This window comes from Maniola jurtina, chromosome 7, assembly GCF_905333055.1.
Source record: "Maniola jurtina chromosome 7, ilManJurt1.1, whole genome shotgun sequence".
In the NCBI taxonomy this organism is placed as follows: domain Eukaryota; kingdom Metazoa; phylum Arthropoda; class Insecta; order Lepidoptera; family Nymphalidae; genus Maniola; species Maniola jurtina.
The window spans coordinates 6120531-6144463 of NC_060035.1; the positions used below are offsets into that span (position 1 = coordinate 6120531).

The following is a 23933-nucleotide window of genomic DNA, read 5'->3' on the forward strand; positions in this document are numbered from 1 at the left end:
TGACCTCAAAGTTCAGCAGGTTCAAACTGTAAAAAATCGGATGCGTTACACCGCTTTCCCATTGCGGTTTATCGAAACAGTTTCAGATGTCAAAGTAGAATTATTGTTCACTAGCTGGCCCGCGACTTTGTTCCCGTGGATATAGGTTTTAAAAATCCCGTGGGAACTCATTGATTTTCCAGGATAAAAAGTAGCTTATGTGTTAATCCAGGATATCTAACTCCATTCCAAATTTCAGCCAAATCCGTCCACCGGTTTTTGTTGAAAGAGTAACAAACATCCATACTTACAAACTTTCGCGTTTATAATTATATTAGTAGGATTTTTATATGTAGATTGTAGGTACCTACATATGTGACTATTTAAAGATAGTCAGATTGTAATTAGTAGGGAACACAAATCGCGAAAGATTATTCGCATTCCTTCACGCGTATGAGGAGTGTTGAGGCAAATCATTTCGTGCGTGTAGGTACTTAGATGGAATGTCGACGACAAGGAATGAAACTCGATTCATAAAGTAATTTGTAAGATGTGACCAAAACATGTATGTACGGAACCCTAAAAGAGTGAAGCCCGACTCGCACTTGGGACGGTTTTCTCATAGAAGTTACTGTAGTAGATCGACATTCGACATGCCAGTATTTTGAAGGTGTGCAGAATCTTCATGCATTTTGCATTTTTTTGACGTGACAACGTCTTATAATTCGATAGAGCCGGCTGCACGCACGAAAAAACATGACTCATGCGGCGTTACCTCGCTCTGAGGCGTTCCATGTAAGGCTTGTGGTGCAAGCGAGAGCGCGGAACGAGCGACAAAGAAGCTCAATCGGCCTTTGTTGTCACGTTCAACTATCGTCAGTAAACCGACTTTACAGACAACCAATTTTTTTTCGAAACCATGTTCTTATTACTTAAGTATGTACCTACTACCTACTAAGTTTTTGAAAATTCTACATTTTAATAGTTCTTAATACAGTTTATGGTTGTTTGGTTGTAAATAATAAAATAAATAAAACTAAATACGTTTTTAATCCGTGTATTTATTTCTTTGAAGTTTCATCCCTAATTAAGTGCATAAATAGGAAAAACGTTATTTACAAATACAGACTTACAACCTAACTTATATCTAAAGTAGTGGGAACGATAGCCAGCTGCGGCCTTTCTGGCCAAAAATTATAAAGCACGGTTTATAAAAAAGTGGAGATGGCAACGTTCCCCGAGCGTACATGTAAAGGTACTGACACAGACAAAGCGCGACGCGACGAATGCGTGTCCACCGTTTTCTTATAAGTTGTCAGTTATTTAAAAAAAAAGATTCCGACGAATTGATAACCTCCTCCTTTTTTCAAAGTCGGTTAAAAAAGGCATTGACATTGTGAAATGTGCGTATCTAGGAGCAGCAAGCATTTGCATGTGCTTCATTTTCTTGTATTTATTACAAATTATACATGCGTATAATTTGTAATGTGTGCAGTACCTATTAAGTCCTGCATTGTAGTTGCCGTTGCGTATCGTTGCGATCGCGACGAATGTGAGCAGTTTCCCAAGCACGCTCCATACCAACGTAGTTTGGTACTCATATGAATATTAACCAATCTAACTCAAAGAAATTTTGTACACACGTTAACCAACTTTTTCATTTATTTTTTATTCAGATACAAGTAAGCCCTTGACTGCAATCTCACCTGTTGGTAAGTGGTGATGCAGTGTAAGATGGAAGCGGGCTAGAGATTTACAAATTATAAAATTATAAACCCTTGCCGGGAATCGAATCCGCGACCTCTATGTATAACGTAGTCTCATAATTTTATAAGTTTGCCGGATTTTCGTAAAAATATCAGATTTGCATATAAATCTTTGAACTTATGTAACTTATGCAGAACGCATCTATAAAATTTCATTGAGTTTGATTGATTAGTATTGAAAAACGAGTCAAAGACATTTGTTTGGAGTACTCTAAGGTTGAAGCTACAGAGCGCAATTTGATTTTGCTCAGACTTAAGAGGGCTCTCTCCGTCACTCGTTTCATACAATCGTAGTTCCAATTTCATTTGAATATTAAGCAACCAAAGTCCGTGAAATTTTGCAGACATACTCTAGAAACTAATATCTATGTCTGTGGTTTTCCAGATTTCTGTTAAAATATTCGGTTTCAAAGTTACGCGGTCTTAAAAATTTTCATACAAATCTTTGAGCTCCTGTAATTTTAAAACTACATATTTTTAGAAAAATCTAAAACACCACAGACACAGATAATAGTTTCTAGAATATGTCTGCAAAATTTCATAGACTTTGGTTGCTTAATATTCAAATGAAATTGGAACTACGATTGTATAAAACGAGTGACGGAGAGAGCCCTGTTAAGTTTCAGCTAAAAGGAGACAGATTTATGCCAGTGGTATAACGCATAACGCTGTCTCGTTTTAACAGTGTCTCAAGTCTGAACAAAGTCAAAGTGCGCTCTATAGATCTCAGCCTAAGAGGAAGTGCGATTGGAATATCATAATTGAGGAGCTGACGAACAAAACGGTGTAGTTACACTTCTGATCAAAAATTTTTTTTTCTTTAATTCGGACTTTTTGTCCCACTGAATCTAAATTTGAATTAATTTCTAAGCAAAACAGCCTTACGGCTCACACTGTACTGAAAATAAGTCCAAAGTTCATGGTTTCGTTCACTGAGTACAAACTCGATCTCATTTCCAAGCTAAACGGCCTAAAACTGTGCTAAAATTGAGTTCATAGTTCGTGATTTTGATCAAAACGGTACCTATACAGCAAAGTTTCAAGTTTGAACAGTTTACATTAAGTTCTTTTACGACGCTGAAAAAAAATTATTCCTATAGACTGAACATTGTTTTCCATGCCCATATTAAATTATTTTAAAAATAGAGGAACATTTCGAAATGGAGAAATCAGCAAATTCTTAAATCTAATTTCGATATAATCTACAAAAATATTACTAACATTATTCGAATTATTTGCCATAACAATTAATATTTACAAGTTTTAAGACATATTTTAAGTGTTTCGTTGAAAGGGGGGTGAGAAATTTTTATATAATAAATAATAAGAAGAGAGCGCATAAGAGGGCAAATATAATATACCTACTTATTTTTTTTTTGTAAATCACAAAAGAAAAGATTTCTAACAATGAAATATGCTTATTTGAATATTAAACTAAATTGTTGTTGATCTACTCGTAATAGTAGGTTCATAATATCTTTATCTAATAATAAAACAATAATAAAACATCGTGATAAGGAGAAAACTTTTTTATGATTCCAGTACACAATGGCTCAGGATAATATGATACACAACCATTTTTTTTTGGCAAAGCTACTAAAAAGAAGATGTATCTTTCCCCCTAATACCCAAATAATGCAAATACCCTTTCTTCAAAACACTGACAGACAGTACATTAATTTATCCTATATAGTGAATTGTGCAAAAGCGCATTAAATTGAGGTAATAACTTAGCGTGTAATGGTGACTAATAATTGACTACATTGAAGAGAAACGATCTCGTATATCCAAAAGTTTAAGGTAACAGATTTGCGGGTAGTTGACAAAATGTGCAGGAAGAAAAAGCAATAACATTTAACCGAAAAAAATAACATTAGGCATTAATTTATGTCACAACTCACATGCCCATGGGACATAGAACAGACCCCCTAAATCAAAATTCTAGTCAATCATGTGTCTATGTCTGTAAAAACCGCACCTTAGACAGGAGAAATAAGATTATGACGTTACTTATATTTAGTTACTGGTACCTATAAAGTAGAGGCGGGTGGCTATAAAACTAAAGCATTTTTTTTGTAAATTCATAATAATTAATTATACAAAAACTGGATGGATAAGTATTATTAGGTGACAAGTCAACTACCCCAATGTCATGGATAACAATCGAAAAACGGCGATAAATTCATACCACAATAAAAAACCGACGGTGATATTTAGGTTAAACAAGTGGTTATTTATTGGTACTCCAGTTAGAAGTGCGATGCCTCGTAAAATACGGGGCCATAAACTGAACCGCCCAGAGTGGATTGCCGTCATTATATAACGACACCACTCATTGTGATAATTTTGGTGGTCTGGTCCTTTGACTTGTTGTCTTCGATGTTGAGTTTGGAGGACTGGATTTTCTTCCACGTATCGCCTAGTGCTTTGCTGAAGTGGTCATCGACACCACCTTTCGTTGTTTGATTTTCGTTGTCTTTTAATCTCGAGGTTTGTATTTGCTTCCATGTGTCTCCGAGCGCTTTGGCGAAATGATCATCTACGGAAAGGCTTGCGTCGTCAACTTCCATTGCGATGATTTTAGCTGGTTTGGGTTGTTCTTCAGGCTTGAATTGTATGGGACTGCTGGCTCTGTCTTTCATGTTCGGTTTAGGGTTGGGCTGACTGTTTTCTGCGGTTGGGACGGTGTTTTTCTTAAACAGGCTCATGTAATCGTCGCCGAGGGAGCGCCTGAAGTGCTCATCTATCACAGGATCGCACATTGACATTGAACCTGCAGATAAAGGAAAATGAAGCATTTAATGGTGCTCATTGGCATTTGGTAGCCCATATATAAATAGTTGTTACATAATATAAATTGAATAAGTTTAGGAAGATTATGTGATACTAGCTCCTCTTTAACAAAAATCAGTATACATTTTTGGGCTGATTCAAATACATAATAGGTAGATGAGGGTATGAGGATACAAAATCTCTTCCGGGCCCTACTAAACTGCCTAATCAAATTATACTTTTGTTGCAATAATACTATTTTATGTAACCCGAATTAGAACTAGCTTATAACAATTTCGACTAATGGTTAACGTTTTTTTTATCTTTTAGGCAAAAACTACGGCTATCAAATCAGCGGTGTCAGTCTTTTCAGATGGGATATAAAACTCATAATATTCCGTTATTCTTGTACATAATAGTAAGATATATTTTAGCCAATAGTGAGAGAGTGTAAAGCCAAGGAACTCATGTCTGTGAATCTTCCGGTAGGATATCTTCTGATCGATTCCGAAAAAGCTGCAATCTTTATCTTTGTGATTGGCTGAATTTAGGTGTTTTTACTGCAAAGACTAAAATTTTTACTGTAAAGACAATGTAACAGCCAATAGTGAGATAATGTCGGTGAATCGATTATTAATCATTTAAAACGCACATAGCCCCGAAAAGATAGAGGTGCGGCCCGGCATCGAACCTCAAACCTCCCGAATAGGAGGCGGACGTCTTAACAACTACGCTATCACAACTTAGTACAATGAAATATAACTATAGAACTTACCAGGTGGAGCATCGTTGCTCTTGATGACGGAAGGTCGGTTGTAGGGCGGAGGCGCGGGGCGGGCGCGCAGCCTCATGTCTATGGGAGCCTCGTGCTTTGCGCCGGGGTACTCCGGGGGTGCTACGGATAAAAAAATAATAATAAAGTTAATTATTAATATACTGAGCCGACTTTATAACTAAGTACAACTGAGAGGTAGCAAAGCCAGCAATCGCCCATTTTACGAGACATTTCAGTGCGGCCTCATCTGGTGACAGAAAGGCTGGCTCATTTTTTGCGCAAAGGCCTGGCTGTCCATGATTCTCAATACCACGTAGGTTGTGGTAAGCCGCAAAATTAGAATCAACGCAAATGCTAAAAACACAATTTTGTTTTGTTTGCTGTTTACAAAAGTCTATGTATGAGATTGAGATGTATATTGTATTTTTCTAAAGAGGATGGTGTAAGACATGGTTATGACTTTATAGAACGCTCTATTGAAAAATTGCGGGTTTGGAGGTATATACAACATCTTACGCGGAAGACCCTTGATTTTCGAGTGTATGACCCAGACATTATTAATTAATCTGTTTATTCTTTCTTAACTTACAAATGAGTGGAAAATAAATTAAAATAAGTTGTATTATTTTTATAAAGCAAAATATTAACGAAAATTTTGGTGACAAAAATAAATCTTTTGAGTGTTGATACTTTATCAGTATTTCCATTGCGCAGAATAAATAAGATGCGAAAATAATTCTTCAAAGGCGAAAATTTTGAAAACTTGACTAGTTGCAAAACTTCGCCTGCATGTTTCCCGGACGCCCTCCAAACTAAGACAATCCGCGGAAACCCGGCCTGTATTTCAGTTGTTTGGAAAAAAAATCTTTGTTTTTTTTTATTTATCTTTTTTATTATTATGTATCTTATCTTAGGTATTACCTTTTCCATTGAGCGCTAAGTTAGCGGGCGCGTCGTCTACCTCATCGGAGAGCTCTCCGTCGCTGTGCGGCTGCGCGCGCGCAATGGACGGCGCGGCGCGTCGCTCGTTGAACGACTGTGACCGCAACGCCATTTTGCCATTCTCCCTGTAAACATGTAGGACACAAATAAATACCTACATGATACTGAGATAAATAGGAGTATCTCGAGTCAGCATGTCTGCTTTAAAGTGCGATTTATAAAATGACAAGTTTTCACCTTATCTCTAAGAGAAGCTCACAGGTTGCACATAATATAATTATGTTTATATGTACTGTGGCTGGCAGAATTTGCCTATTCAAAAGTCTCTTCTTCAAGTGTCTGCTAATGTGAAGTGAATTCATCAAGTGTCCGCCAGACTCAAGATGAAGTTCGACTTTTAATTCATCATCATGATCAACCCATTGCCGGCCCACTACTAAGCACAAACCTCCGAGTGCCCCATAATAATGCCAAGGGTCGTTAATCATTTAGCTAAAATTAGGGTATAATTTGTCATGTCATAAATATACCTTGGCCTGTATTCGGGCAAACGCGTGGATCGCCGTTCCCGCCTCCATTTCCCAGTAAGTTCTTTGTGCTGAGCGCGAGGCGTCTCGGGGGACAGCGTCCGGTCTCCTTCCGACTCGCCACTCGACGCTGTGCTCGGGGTCTCTGAAAACGAAAACATTGAGTTACCAAAATTGTCGCTATTTTCCGTAAGAGTTTTCAGATTTTCCATTGCATCACACTAATAATATAAAGGCGAACGTGTGTGTGTGTGTATGTATGTGTGTATGTATGTGTGTACGTATGAATGTGTGTGTGTATGTTTGTTACTCCTTCACGCAAAAACTACTGAACGGATTTGGCTGAAATTTAGAATGGAGATAGATTATATTCGGATTAGCAATAGGCTACTTTTTATCCTGAAAAATCAAAGAGTTCCCACGGGATTTTAAAAAAAACCTGTATCCACGCGAACGAAGTCGCGGGCATCAGCTAGTAGGTACATTACACTTGTTAAACAACAGACCTATAGGTAGGTATATAGCGGGTAATCAGTCGACGAATTTCTTAATGACAAAATTGCATGGCAAATGGAAACATTCGGCTTTGCATCCAGACTGTAGTGTTAATATGTAGTTACATAGCTACTGCATTTTGTTTTTTTTAAAAGCAACTGTTGACTTTCTTGCCAGTTCTTCTCAGTAGACTCTCCTTTCCGAACCGTGTAGAGTTCCGACATCATAAGTGACAAAGGCTGTCCTACATGAAATAAATAAATAAAAAACCAGACTTTCCACTGAACCAGTTCAATTCAATCGGAAAAAAGTGGTGGAAATGAAATACAGGAACTTGTGAAAAAACATAAAATTTAAGCGAACGATCGATCGTGAGTAACTAAACTGCTTCTTTGACATAACGCGAACGGTGGGAACGGCAGTCTAAGATATTTTGATTTCTTGAAAGTCTGCTGAAAACAGTGGTTTTCTACGAAGGGATGTGCTAAGTACTGTAACGTGGTTGGTAGTAACATAACACAATAGAAAATCGTGCTGGGAAGCGGAAATTAACGATTCAACACGATGTCGTGCAAAAAATGATTGCGGGTATGGATTCCTCATAGCTCGCGTTCTTTGTGCGATCCACAAATAACCTACCTAATTATAAATATTATCAATACATTATTATTTTGTACTCAACAAATTGCAATGGATAAATCTTTAATTTGTTTAGAATAGAATACATTTTTATTCCAATAAACTTTTAAATGCGCTTTCCAAAGTAAGTCATCAAAATAATTTATTACGTTCCGTTAACTATCAAGGAGTTCGGAAATGAAGTTAATTAAAATAATATAGGTAGGTACCCACCTGATGTAAAAAACTTAGTACCTATAAAAAAGAATTTTTTTTCGTTTAATTCCATTCTAATATAATTCTAGAGGCAAGTCTAGTGCAGAATAATTTTGTTTTGGATCTCTTTCTTCGCTTTCTTACATGCGCATTGTTTTGAAAGTCTAATCGAGGGACACATTGGAGGTGCCCTACTTAATTCTAAAACTTTTCATTATAAAACTTGCTGCATATTATGAGTAATAGATTTTATAAAAAAATACCTTTCAGCGGTGAACAAATCCATGGTTGCCATAAAGGTACATTAAATTTCGGTGACTGTGGAGGTTCCATTGATAGAAGATCCAGACTACTCAAAGGAGTTCCGGCCAACAGAAGCAAATAGTGCGAAAGTTCCATCATCGCAACACCATTAAAAACTTTAAAACAACACTCAAAACCATTGCATATTTATAAACCCATTATAATAAAATTGGCACTAAAAACCTAATGTTCACTTGCACTAGCAATTCGTTTAGCAGATCGAATTCATAGGGAACATGCATTGGCGTCCCAGCACAGGTAACACTGAAGGTTGACTGAATAAAAAATGAACTGGAAGAGATTACATTGGAATAAATAAATGAGATGAACAAAAAATAAACCAAAAAGGAAAAAGAGCATCATGCTACATCCACGCGGCCGGACGTTGCGGCGCTTCCTTCGAACCTTACAATCATACAGGGTGTCTTTGAAATGTCCTAATATCTTATAAAGTTTAAGCGTGAAACACACACAATGCGTGATGGCAACGGATCAACGCCTCTCCTCGAAATCGTTATACAAGGAACTGTACTAAGGCATTCGTACTGCGAAGCGATAAGAGAGAGGACTCATTTCTACCACTATGCGGAGAAAGCTGGCTTTCTTTGGACATTCTCATTTCCAAGCTTATAGTGACTTGGAAGGAAGAATTGCAGGCAAAAGAGCAACATGTCACCGAAATCACAAATGTTTGGACGATATATCTAAAGGGGTGGACTGGGATTAGTTATCCGAAGTTAAAAGAAGCGGCTGTAATTAGCTAGTGGCTTTTCGTGTGATGACCTCGAAACTTCGTTTCGAAGGAGGCACACCATGATGATGATAATATGCGAAGTGCTTGGAGCAGCGCTTGGGAAGTCGTACGCTGCAGAGTGACGCGCTTCAAACACTTCCTTGTATTACAAAAGGTACATAAGTACGCGCGCATTCATTACGCCATCCTGCTGTGCAGTAGCCGTCGCGCATTATGTTTATTTCACTTCACAGGGACAGATAAACACATTATAATAATGTTTATAACAAAACTACCTACACGAGTTTGAATGCCCATTGTTACAGTTACTCGGAAATATGCTGATAAGTGGTATCGGGGTCATGTTATTTCTGTGACCTCATCTCGATCACAAAGAAAACGGTAACAAAACACATTTTTTGTGTCAAACGGGCAACACCTCTAGTGCCCCGTTTTCTGACATCGGAATTTCAAAACAGGGAATTTATTACTAAACGCTGTAGCATAATTCAATGAATATTGACACCAACTCTTTTGTAAATAGAGCTAAAGCACTAAAAGTAATTGCTATCACAGGCAGACTTGGCGGCTTGGTGGCTTGACTTATCACACTGGCGGCAGCCACGCCCTGGGCTGTATAGTAGGGAAGGTGTAATCAAAGTGGCCATAGCAGGCAAAGCGGTCACTCATAATTTTTCGGTTATTTGAAATAGTAGCACAACGATGCCACTTTTGTCGCGGAAACCCTTTGCCCCTTGCTATTTCATTCATTTGGTATGGTGTGGTGGGAACAATGGCGCGGATACAGTGTCAAAATTATTTTTTTCTAGATGCTCCATCGGCTTTATGGGAAATCTGCCTCAGGTTGCTATCAGTTTCTCAACAGGATAAGAAAAAAGTCTGATCCCTTGCCAATGGCAAACGTTTCATGTCTATACTCAGGTCTATGAATATACATTTGTGACTAGGGAGTAGGGACGACCAAAGTTGGAATATAAATTACCATTATGATTTAAAAACCTTAACTATTTCACTATCGCTGTTTTCACAAACACCCCTTATGTGAATACATCAACCTGTTCGGTCCATTCATGAAAGTGCGTGAGCGCAGGGCGCGGGGATTAATGAACCCCCTTCATTCTTCTCCCTTCCGTCGCCCATAAAACCTTCCCCTTATAAATGCAATTTTGAACTTTGCTACATGGGTTTAAAGAAGAATATTGCATGACATCGATAGAAATTTAACAAATCTGTGTCATTGGAGGAAATTAAGGTTTATAGTTAGTGACGTAAAGTTGTGATTCGTTTGCAAGTTGTCCTAATGATTGAGTTTAAATTACGGTGGTTGTATCCTTGGAAGGTTGTGTTTTATTTTGATGCGGTCGGGCGAGCGGGGGGCTAAGTCGAAGGCTGTGAGAAGTTGCCGCTCTGGAGCACTGTATAGGCATTAGGTTTTTTATTGTCTAATAGAGCGAAGGTAAAGGCCTGCCGACAGGTAGATCGAGGATGGCGCCGCTAGATTAATTATTTTTTATAGTCTTAAACTAGCTTAATAAAGGCTTTGCTGTTTTGTCCATTCCTCTTTTACAAAATCTAGTTAATGTAGCATTTCACACTGTTAAAAAAATATACCTAACCGGGTAGGAAGTATTATTTTTCTAAGTAGAAGGAGCTTCCTGACGCTCTTCCTGTCTAGGGACATACAGCCTGAACTTATAAGTTGTTCAGTAGATTTGATGCATTTAGTTTAATCATTTTATTTATTAAATTAAGTACATACATATTTTCAAATATGATGTTATGTATTACGGACCCTTACGTAGTTTTGCGAGCTACTTGCGAGCACTCTTTATAAAGCTAGTGCAAAGAATATAATAAAGAATAAAGCTATAAAGAATGCCTATTTCTTTCACGAATATTTCCAAAATATTCTAAGTTATCTTACGTAGTCAAAAAATCGTACTTAGTCTAATCACCTACCCATCTATTCCTTTTCGCTAAGAAGATATGATTCTTTTATTAGGTAAGTAGATACGTAGGTATTTGGTGTTTCGACTTACTGACTTTTGGCCGCCAAGATTGTTGGAGTAGCTGTATGTGCGATGTTTTCCGCTTAAAACGCACATAACTCCGAAAAATTAGAGGTGCATGCCTGGGATGGAATTCCCGACCTCCCGAAAAGAAGGCAGACGTCTTAACCACAAGGCTATCACCGCTCTTGAACATCATTCCTCTTAAAGTAAGTAAGTTTAGACTAAGTACTATTTTAAATGTATAATGTAAGTAGCTGTAAGTGAACCTAATTAATAAAAATAAAAAAAAAAACTTTTCCGATAAATAAACAAACTCTGACGATTTTTGCTAGCATAAACTATTTTATTATTTTTATATGGCCTAGTCTAGATTTTCATCAAACATAAATAGGTATACCTACCACGCCTATACTTAATCTAATTTTATATTATGTTTTCTTCGTTTGTATTTGGTTTATCTAACAACTTTTTCAATAAATGAACAAACTTTGACAGTATTTTGCTTACTGAACTAGATAGGATATTTTTATTATGAGTAGGTCTGTAGTACTTATCTAACACAAACAAGGCCTGGCATAAACTAGTGATATCATCGAATCTATATAAAACGAAACTAACTATCTTTCGTTCGAAACTATATATAACAAGATAAAGTTGAAAACTAAAACCCAACTGCGATACCTACATATTATAGTAAAGTTGTTTTTCTGTCGCTTGGTATATTTTAATGTTGTAGTACATTTATATTTATGAAAACTCAGAATTTTCTCCTCTTTCATTTGACATCTGATTCGATACAATAGCAAAAAAAATTTTTGAGACCTCCACTTTTTTGATGTAACATCCGTGAGGTCAATTTTTTTCGTATAAAATATAGCCTATGTCACCCGGACCTTTACAATAAATCAATTGACACCTCATTCATCAAAATCGGCCCAGTAGTTTAGGCACTACGGTGGAACACACGGAATCGGGATACAAACATACATACATAGACTGCTAAAATCGTAACCCTTCCTTACTTTGCCGCAGTCGGGTAAAATTACACCGTCCCACGTAACATTCCGCTGTTTTCTAAGGGCCGGGAGCGAAAGGATGCGAGTAATTCAGTGGCGGGCCTGCGCGGATGCCGACTTGCTTGGGGGGTTGTTTATTTACACGCAGGGTATTATCGATTACTTTTGCTATTGAGCGAGAAGTGTAGGGAATGTAGGGATGTTCTTATTTAGGCTTCAGTATTGATTTTTAATCTAGCAAGTACTTAAATAGCACTAAGTGGTACGAGTAGGTACCTAGGTATGGATTTTCTTAGTTAGGTCCGAACTGGTATTAGATTGCAGTCAAGATCAAGATCAGTTATGTTATAAGTTATAATATAAAAATATTTATGTCTCTGTTATCTGATAGTGAACTTATTGTTTTGATTTTGGAAGACAATAGGTTATCGAAACGTTTGAAGCATATAAATATAAAATTACATTTTATTCAAGACAAGTTATCTCAAAATTTAATTACATGAAACTGCAGAACAAATTACCACATTTCTTGCATTTATCTACTTACGAGTAAGTGCAATCTAAATGAGTAAAATGAACTAACTTTTATTAACTGTTTACTTTAACAGTTATAATAGTAAAATAAGATATTCAAATTAAAACAAAGAAAAGTAGCTAAATATAGTAATAATTGACTTAAACCTCCTCATATCCAATTTAATGATAACAGTTATAACAGCAGTATGATTTATGTTCAAGAAAATTATACATACATACGTAATAAGAACATATTTAATATCCAGTTGGAGTTAATTGTATTCAAATTTGGGCTTGCGTGAAGCCAGTAGCTCGTCCGTGACCGCGAGGCTCGCCGGGCTATAGTTATTCAACATCGAGATAACAGATGGAAGCTGACCGTCCACTGGACCGATAACATTGTGCGCGCTACATATTTTTCCTTGCATTTTTGCGACACGCGTACGATCTTGCAGTTGATAAAGTTAATTAAAATAACTTAAAAGTAAAAAATATTTTTAAAAGAAAATCGCTTTTAATGTATTAAAACCCTAAAAAGATTGAAATTCAAAATTCAAAATATTTTTATTCAATTAGACTTTTACAAGTATGTACCTACTTTTGAATCGTCAAGAGCATCTACCACTGGTTCGGAATGCCTTTCCTACCGAGAAGAACCAGCAAGAAACTCGGCGGTTGCTCTTTTCAAAGATTTGAAAGATTTGACAGGTATCGTCAAGGTTTGCACCCGTACTTAGTACGCAGTCGAAATTCCACGGACACAAAGCGATTTGCCTCCTCGTTTCTAAATCGAACCGCTAGGATATGGTACGCCCTTCCGGCATCAGTTTTCCCCTCCACTTTTAATATGGGTACCTTCAAGTCAACAGTGAAGAGGCATCTTCCAGACAAGCGCGCTTCATCTTAGGCTGCACCATTAGGTACTTACCAGCAAGTCTGATTGCAGCCAAGCGCTAGTCTTTAAGTAAAAAAAATATTTGATGATCTCAGACAGACATTATCGACCAAAGTATTAAACCTAATAAAGAATCACATTTAAGTTAATCACATTCAAAGTCAGCTCAGGTGAAGGAGCGCGTCCGTGGCCTCGAGGCTTGTTGGACGGTAGCTATTAATTTTACGAGCTGACTTTTCACAGGCTAGGTTCAAGCTTCGTTCAAGTTTCAAAGGCGCTTGATAATGACCCTTTGCTAGAAAGTACTCTAAAGCGCCAGGCAAAGCGCGTCAATTAGTTATGCGGTTTTGTGAGAATTTTTCTGCAATTTGTCTGCCTTTCAAGTTTCATGTCAACTAAAGAAAAATTAATTATATTATTTACAAATACTTGCAATGAAAATCATCTTATTTGGAAACTTACAACTTCTGATATAATTAAGACAAAAAAAAAGATCGATGGTAGACAGACTCTGTTCCTATACTTAATTTAGATTATCTAGATGTTGTTCAAGTTTCAGAATTGCATTCATATTAGCGAAAAATTAACCTCACAAATTTTACAATCTGGACAAATTAACTGTGTTACGCGACAGGGCGAGACGGCAATCGGGACGGGGACGCCCCGCATGCCCGCACGTCCCTCCGCCTCATACCCCGATTGCCATTGACATGTCGCGTGTTATACCTACAGTTCATGACATTAGAAATTTTAAAATATTGCTATTAAAGTGACCAATATTTTATCTTGGTCGATAATAAATAATAAGCGGACATGCTTAGATATTCTAACTTGGATATCTACTGCAAGAAAACTATTTTATTTGATCACATTCATCAAAGATCAAAACTTAATCTAAATATTATGCAGATGAAACGTTGCCAAATACCACCCACCGGCTACCACCCTATCACTGCCGCAAAGGAAGTGAATTATTAATCCCAATTTTGGAGAATAGGCCGGTGGACTCACAGCCTTATACTGGTATTTATGTATCAATGCTACCTGTGCACGCACCTTTTAAGAAGGCTGCCATGCAATCTGCTTGGAAGTCCAGTAGCTGATAACAATTTGTTTTCTTTTTATATTCTAAAAGCCGTTTGGGAATGACAAATATTTATTTTATTTTTATGGAAATTGATTTCGGCTCTGTAAAAGGTATCCATAGGACGGATTCAATTTTTCTTAGAATATCGGCCTACAGTCCTATACCTACCTACAGTCGTATTTACATAAATTACTAAGGTAGATATTTCGTCATTAAGGTTTCTTTAGTTAAGGTCTTCAGTAAACTAATTTAAGCTTCATTTATCCGACGCTACGTGCCTAATGTTGGGTGTTATTTATCTGTTTCTCTGATAATATTGTAAATTAAGAGGATTCTAAGATAGTTTCTGTCATACCTCTGAATTTTTGTTACATCTTTCAGATAATCTAGTTACACCTATGTATCTGCATTGCATAGAGTAGGTACCTCTTTACTTATGTACGAGATTATGGTCATTCACAAATTCAATCAATCACGAAGACAATTTTTTGTTAAAGACCAGCTGTGGTGGGTGACATGAGCTAGGTACATTTTATCCCAGATAATAAATATTCAAGAACCTAAATTTGTGAAGTCGTAGGCATGAGCTACTAATCAATAAAATAACTCAAAATTTAAAGAAACCCCCGACACAAAAACCTCTATAAGAAAACTAGAAAAGAGCTGATAACTTTCAAACCGATTTTCTTCGATTATAGCTAAGAACACTCTTGATCAAGCCACCTTTCAAACAATAAAAAAACTAAATTAAAATCGGTTCATTCGTTTAGGTGCTACGATGCCACAGACAGATACACAGATACATACGTCAAACTTATAACACCCCTCTTTTTGCGTCGGGGGTTAAAAAGACAGCCACTCAGTTCATCATAGGTGGTCCTTTGATATATTTTTTAGGGTTTAATGAAGTCACATCTGTTGATTGCTCACAGTGTCCTGTTGAAATGTTGATCATCGCCGGGGTGTCTGTTTAGTCTGCACACAGTGTAACATCAATACAGCTGTAGGCATTGAGTTTAGACCATAGAGCAACAGACCTCATACATTAAGGTGCAAGCACACCCAGTGTTGTCGGTTCCAATGCGTCTCTCTCTCTTAGCTCTAGTGTGTCATTATCACTAATCATTACAAAACAGGGAGCGAATTACCCGTATTTTTTGTACCTAGGGAATGTACCGTTATTTTAACGCAAAAACGTAACGATAATCATTCATCCATTAACGTTATCTAAATACTTTCATACCAGTAAAGTAACAACACTTATATCGGTAATTAAACACAAATATCTCCATCTAACGATACTGTGCGAAAAGTAGCATCTTCAGAGATCATCATCTTCTCAGATCATCTTCTAAGACACTGATCGCCTTCTATCGCTTCACATCAACCTACGACTCTTTATTGTGCTTTGTGACTGTTGCCTCATACGTCGAAGCAGCACTTCTAGTCCTCCCCCTAATCAATTTAAAGACTGATCAAACACCAGGTAATTTTATGAAGATAAACATATTTTTATATCTACATAATATATCCTAGATTATTTTTGCGATATTGTTATCAGATGGTGTAACTACGCCTGCGTCAATAAACAACAGATCAAGATAAAAAGTACTATTCCATTTTGCCGCAGATTTCTGCTCTATCAGTATTCACTGTTGAGATCTCTATGGTTGTGGTAGTACCACATTGCGCGGAAGGCGGATGCTTGAAGCGAAAGTGAGGGAAGCGAAAACATTCCGCATTCCGTATTTTATTGTTTCAACTTCCAAGTGATAATATTTATTGATGCAAGGAATATTTGTATTTGCGTAGTAGGTAGGTATATGTTTTTTTTATTATTTAAATTTATAGAGCGCTTGGCTCCAATCTGCTGGCAAATGATGATGCAGCCTAAGATGAAGCGCGCTTGCCTAAAAGATGCTTATTAACTCATGACTTCAAGCTATTAAAAGTGGAGGGGAAAACTCATGCCGGAAGGGCGTACCATATCCTAGCCTAGCGTTCGAATTAGAAACGAGGAGGCAAATCGCTTTGTGAGTGTCCGTGAAATCAACTACATACGGGTGCAGAATGCAAACCTTGACGATACCTTGCGGTAAGTACTTAGTACTTGCGTAGTGGGCAGGTTAATAGATTTTTACTTTCTTGACCATAAATTAAGGGCTAAATAGGTTTTGATATCTTTAAGAAGTAGATACCTACCATATTCAATGTTGAAGCATGACGTGGAATTTATTTACTTGTCTAAGTAGATAGATAGTTAAAAGAAATAAAAATTTTGCTATTTTACATAAATGATACCAATTATTTTGATTTCCAGAGATAAGGCAACGTTAAGAACATAAATTTTTAAATTACTTAATTAAAACGAGCGAGAATAACATTTTGAGCCTTTACAATATAATATGTATTTTATTAGATTTCAATAAATAATAAAAAAATATTTTCAAAGATAAGGCGACGTTAAAGCTAAGCATTTATTTCTCAATTAAGTAAGTATGTAATTAAAACGAGTAAGAAAAAAGCCTTTACAATTTATTATTATGTAAGTATATTAATAAGTTGCGTATACCCATATAGTTAGTATGTATACCCATATAATATATCATGTATAAATAATATTTTGAGCTTTTAACGAAGGAGTATGAATTTTTAAAATAAGCGAAGAACTTTTTTAGAAATGCATTTGTGGAATTTATTTTATTTGTGGAACCACTAGAGTCATCTGTCAGGATGTTTGAAATTCAAACTCATGATACAGCGCCATCTGACAATCACCAGCCCCACAGCAGTTACAAAATGCCACCCATAGATGGAAGCACAATCAAAGTTTAAGAGGAAAATAATATCAAATTGAAAAGATATGATGAAAACGTGATTTAATTTTAAACATTTTTAATGTATTTAACTGAAGATAACAAAAATTTGGATATAGTTAATACACATTAATGGCAACCAAACACAGCTAAATAACAGGAAAACATTAATTTCAATATCAAAATAATGTTGTTGTGATGTTAAAGTATAAAACCAACATTATAATAACTAAGCTAATGTGGCTGCATACCTATCTAAAATAAACAATAGAAAATATCCTGCTGGATCTCCCAGGCCAGTAAAATTAAACAGCATGACAATAATAAATAACAAAAACCAAACTTGCCTAACTATCAAATCAATATATTGAATTTGGAAATAAATTATCTTTTTTAGGGATTCGTACCCAAAGGGTAAAAACAGACCCCTATTAATGTCACTCTGCTGTCTGTCTGTCTGTCCGCGTGCCTCAGGTCTCTAGCTCATAGACGAAATGAGTTACAAACCTGACATTATGGTATTCGGTGTAGAACGTTGACCCAAAACCAATTATTGAATTAGAAATTCAATTAAATTATTTTTCAGAGGGGAGATACATGAAACAGGGCCGAAAAAAATTTTTTTTCTTACCCTAGCATGTGACCAAAATTGGCTAAATGCGAGTCAGGTGAAATGATACCCATTTTATCTGACTCGCATTTGGCCAGTTTAAAAAAATATCTAAACCTAGCTCGTAAGTAGCTTAAAGTATAATAAGCGACCTTATCGCTTAAACGGCGATTTCTTCCTTCAGCAACCTTCAGGTAGAGGACAAAATAATAATGATTGTTAGGTGGACAGGGATGTGCCAAAAAACAAGTGGGTATAATATTGACTAAATCCCTGACAAGTGCAATGTTCTACCTTTCATCCAATTAATATTAACCACTATGTCAAATATTTGTAGGGGATAACCTATTTTTAATAAAGCTGAGTTTATGTACCCACCTACGTGTCCCATCATGACGCTTTGGTCCTTATCTGTAAGCCAATTACCCATAGAAACCAAATCAATGAAGCCAATACGATACATTTCTTATTTTATCAATCTAAATCAAAGACGAAGTGCGGACGGACGTGTAGCGTAAACGACAATACATAGTTTCTGCTGAATAATGTGGATGATTCAATACAAAACAATTTTCATAAAATATAACCTAAGTCCACGCCCGGTTATGTGTGCGGCCTTCTTGCATAACAAAATAGCACCATATACCGTGTGTCCGTACGTGGTAGCCCTGACATGGTTCGATCGCTATTCAACTAAGGAGTAGCCCTATGTGGATGTGTTTGTGTATGAATTTTTATCATTTATGGCACCTTGGCTCGTAGAAGCGTTATCGATGTTGCAAATGTCATACACATTATAAATCCCTATCTGGATGAATTATTTTGGTGATGCTAAATTCGATCTTCTATTTCGCTGTGCCTGGATGGTTACTCAAAATAAGGTAAGCTAAGGTCACGTAACTGACGTAACCAGCGGCCAAATATTACTCCTGATTTACGTGCAAATTCAACATTGAGATTTGAGGAATACGTTGCGAGTCTTTGTGGTGACGTTGTAAATCCTAATAATAATACCTATCTTGGAATTCGGAAAAGAGCACTTAAACACTAACTTTCCTAGCCGCAACATTCCTGACTCAGCGACATAACATAACGTTGCATCACTGGACATGACTGTGTACGGTTTATTGATAAATAATTTTACTATCTGCAAATCTGAAATCAGTTCTGAAACATTTGAGTGCCTTTGTTTGATGTTGGAGTCCGATTTCTATTCATAATGTGGATGATGGGTAAAACTTTCACGCACACTTGGGGGTCATCATTCCTCATACGCATCTTCTTTATCCTGGGTTTCTTTTTCGCACTTAGACGTAGCCGTCCGCTGTAGGTAGGTACAGTCAAAGGCCATAAGTCGTTTAGCACCTTAATGATCATATTCGAGTGGCATGGTTATGCACATGCATTAGGTGTGTGTGGCTTGTTTATAGGAAAAGGTCATAAGTATGACAGGTTTTTGATGCAATTTTTAGTTTACTTTCCTAAAAATTTGAACCACTCAATATTCTAAAACAATTTAGAATTCAATTTAACATTTTATTTGATAAGCAGATAAACAGAAAAGTACTTAAAATCAAACATAACTGTCTAGGATGCGAAAATAAGATGACAACAAAAGAATCCGAACTCACAGCGCTTTTATTCCGTCAGGATCCAAATGAGTCCTGGTGTCGGTCACTAGATATTAATTAAAAGGAAAGTAGTATTCCTACTAGTATCTAGTACTTACCTAATAATTACAAGCAAACACTACCAAAAACAAGCGATCAAGTCAGCCTTGTACTAAAACGCACATTCCTTATCCTCACCTTGATGAATAAAAGAAAATCTAAAAACGCCAATTACAATTACACAGCAATGTGAAGAATTTGTAAACTCATTAGTAATACCGATACATGGATACGTATACAATTATAATTAGTCGAAGTGTGTTAGATCATTGAGACAATACCAGACGGCCCGAATAGCCCGGATAGTTCGAATACTTGCACTCACGCTTGGCTGCCAATGAAATGGAATCATGCATTAGAAATTCAACTCTTCATGATGACTTCATTGATCTTGGGATTCCTGCACATGCGATACAGCACGAACGTGCATTTTTGACATTGCGTAGAGCTACGCATTTTTAGGACAGAAACTTTCTACCGCACCACTATATTTCTTCATTTAGTGCAAAAAAACAGTGGTAAGCGATTTTATAGATAAGTAGTTTATTTTATTTTATTTAGTTTAGTGAAAAGGTAGGTATTTTAACATTTCAGATGTTATGCCATTTTTGTTTCATAACTACTAATTTTCCCATATCTTCTTTTGTTTATGTATCACAATTCAAGAACTTTTTTTACCGGTATAGAAAAGTATCTCGTTCTTCAACACTTCGAACTGAATTTGGGTTTTGAGGATTTTGGTTTATGTAACTAAATTAACGTCTGCTGTAGCCCTAAGTTCCACGGGGAAATAAAAGGTCTTCATCATCACCAAATTATTATTAAGTAGTGTAGAATTAGAGAGCAGTGGAGAGTATCTTCCAATACAACGTATTTCTACCATTAAACTTGCGATATAGAAGCAAGCAGCACATACTTCGTGCAAATATTTACATAGCCCAACAGAGATACCGAAAATGTAATTTGTTATGACAACAATAGTGATCAGTAATTGCATTCCTAAGAATGTTAGTAACTGTAGTCAGTAACGCAACCTACATTCTGCATTCTTTTCAAAACCGTAACACGCCGCCTCAGCGTTCCGGATCCAAATGTACACGCTACATTCACCTCTACATCTCTTACAATAAAACCTCATTCCACATGAAACATTCGATAATATAATACCAGGTATTGAATTTATAGAGAGCTGTAAAACGTCTACGTACACAAAGTAGCTTATGATGATTGATATGAGATGTTGATAACCAAGACGAGATTTCGAATGCCGGTGCTAGCCTCGTTTGGTTGTGAATTGTGATGGGTGCTTATTGTTAGTGTGGAGTGTTGTAACACGGCGAAAATGTTGCGAATTCCATCCAGTTTGTAGATGGTAGGAGGCAAAGGTACTGTGGACTCGGCTTCCAAGTCCGAGGCCGGCCGAATTCCTGAGCGCTTTCTCTGAGTCTGATAGTTCGTCGCACGCGCACGCACGCCGAGCAATGAAAGTAAATGTTCATGCGCCCCGCCTCTGTCATCACATTGCATAATTATTTGCTATTGAACAATTGTTTGTAAACAACCAGCAACTAGAATCCATCAGTGGACGTTGCGTGATCGTATTTTGATTAGATGTAATTATATGCATTCCTCTAACGAACTCTATCTTGATCATCGGCATTGTTGTGGCGAAATTTATTTTATCAGGCTTTTGAAATTCTTTTAAGATAAACTCAATTTAATACATTTATTCCAATGGAAAGTGCGTCTTGTGGTCGAAGGTGGAATGCATCTAAAAAAAATTGTTCAATCATGATTCATAATTCAAAGATTTATGTACTATATTTACCCAGACTGTTTTTTCCTTCGCCTATAATTGTCATTTCGTTATTTATTAATATACTTAATATATTATACGCTCTTATTTTTATTAGCTTTAATTACTGTTATATTCACATTTTTAAAATCATTTTTAATCAAATTCTTTATTCACCAATGAGCGGCTTTCTTGTAATTGTTAATCCTGAGTATTCATTAAAATTCCTATTAATCTGTATCCAATACTTTATTAAAGATACAGACAGACAACAGTGGAAAAACTGCTGTTTTGAGCTCTACATATATCGCTATCATCGCTTGAGACTTCTGCAATGAAATAGTATGATAACCGAAGCGGTCTGTGCGGGTAGTTGGAGTTTCAATAACGCAGAGGTAAAGAACTCACCCGTATTTCATATCTAGTTAATTTTTAGAGGAATGTACAGCGCCCAGACAAGTCGCCAAGACTTCAGGGCGCTAAGAATACAATGTAAATAGTTGTAAGAATTATGTAAATACAATAAAAAAAAAAAAACTAAAGACCCTCGAGGTATCTTGGGGTTCGATGGTATAATAATGACGGGGGACGAAGTAATCAGTGGTAGTTAAATTTGTGTAGGTAGGCGTAAATATTTAGTTTCGAAAGCTAAAACTAAGAAAATGTTATTGCCGACGTTATGTTTACAAATACATTCGCAATAGAAACGTAACGCTGGTATGCGGAAATTTCTGGCAAGCGGTAAAGAAATAAGCAAGGCGATGGTGGAAACATTATGAAGTGGAAATCGTATAATTCCTATGATCCATAAATATGTCGGAATACAATATCAATCAATAGCAAATATACTCATACCTACTACGAAATTGAATTACTGAATTATATAAGCAAGATAATGAACACTACTTTGCATATTGTAATGCTTGAGTTCGCCTGAGACATCATTTGATTAAAAAAAAATATTGGGTAGACGCAGGATTAAAAGATCGTAAGCATACCTACCTAAGTGGACACTGGACAATGATGACTTCTACTAAATCTTAATTTATTACTACAATAATAGGCAATAGGTGTTTTAAGTAAACGTATACTTTCATAGCCAGATAAGTAAATAGATACTCTTTATTGCACACACAGAGAAACAACATATAAGATTGAAAGAGAACGGTGCAAAGGCGGTTTTAATGCTAAAGCAATCTCTAAAAAAAGTAGAAATCTTAGTAAAATCTAAAGAAATCTAGTTACAGTCTATCACAAATGCGACGATTGCAGAATTTACTTAGATATCCAATAGATATCGAACTAACACAATAGATGTAGTCTGACCCGCGTTACCCGGACGTGTCGCTTGAATGAATGTGCGAGTAAACCGGTCAAGTGCGAGTCGGGATCGCACACAAGGGGTTCCGTACCATCGTACAAGAAATGTCAAACCAGTGTAAAAAAAATGTATCGCTCCAACAGCTATACTAACACTGCAAGTTAATGACGGACAGTCCCATCTATGACGTGATTTAATGAACATATTTTTGGTCGTGAACACAATTTTGTTTCAAATTCACGGTTTTCGAGTTTTTTTGTTTACTCTGGCTATAAGCCTGCCAAATTTTGTGCTTCTAAGTCAACATGAAGTACCCTATTTTGATTCCCTTGAATTGACAGACACGACAGACATCAAAGTGATCCTATAAGGGTTCCTTTTTCGTTTTGAGATACGGACCCTAAAAATAAGAAGAAATTGGAAATGGAAACAAAATAGGAGAGGAATAAAAATTTGAAACAAAGTTTTTCATTCAAATACACTTTTAAATCGCTACTGAATTTACTACAGTTAAATTAAGTAAACCGATCAAAGTGGCAAGAAATTACTATCTTGAAGGTGAAGGGAACTTTTTCAGTTGATTAATTGAGTTGCTTGCTGCGTACAAGGATAACTGAATGCAAAACACAAATCGTGACTTAAAAATGGTATAAAGACGTAAAATCACTGCCTTGACAATGGAGGCAATTGTTCTTCAAGTCTAGGGATTTTTTGTGCTGCGGAGTGAATGAGGTCTTCTTGTTCAAATATGCATACCTATTACAATAGAGGCAAGTCATGGTTTGAATGACGACAGCATTAATTTGAAAGCGTACAAAGATAAACTGTGACATTCTTGTGATCCAAGCTCCATGCACACATTGGTGGAAGAAAAAACATTACTGAACGAAAAAATAAACTTGTGGTATCGGGTAGCTGGACCGTGGCTTGAACAGACATTCTACATCCCGTTGGCTGTGAAACAAATTGGCGGAGAGGAAACCCTAGAAAACTAGTCAAATCACAATGACTGCCGTCAAACCAGTCCGAGGACATAATGGAAACGAGT

General features: G+C 36.5%; 1 protein-coding gene across 2 annotated transcripts in view; it reads right to left on the bottom strand.

The window, feature by feature from the left end:
• Positions 1-3259: 3259 nt before the first annotated feature.
• The window catches only part of LOC123867062 (transcription cofactor vestigial-like protein 4), a 34365-nt gene continuing 13691 nt past the window's right edge, over positions 3260-23933 (bottom strand). For both annotated transcript variants that reach the window (XM_045908907.1, XM_045908905.1), the window contains exons 3-6: positions 6765-6906; positions 6214-6359; positions 5293-5412; positions 3260-4518 (exon numbers count right to left, since the gene is read on the bottom strand). In XM_045908907.1, coding sequence (XP_045764863.1) covers positions 4061-4518; positions 5293-5412; positions 6214-6359; positions 6765-6906 — 866 coding nt within the window. In that variant the 3' untranslated portion in view covers positions 3260-4060. The remainder of the gene's footprint in view (positions 4519-5292; positions 5413-6213; positions 6360-6764; positions 6907-23933) is intronic.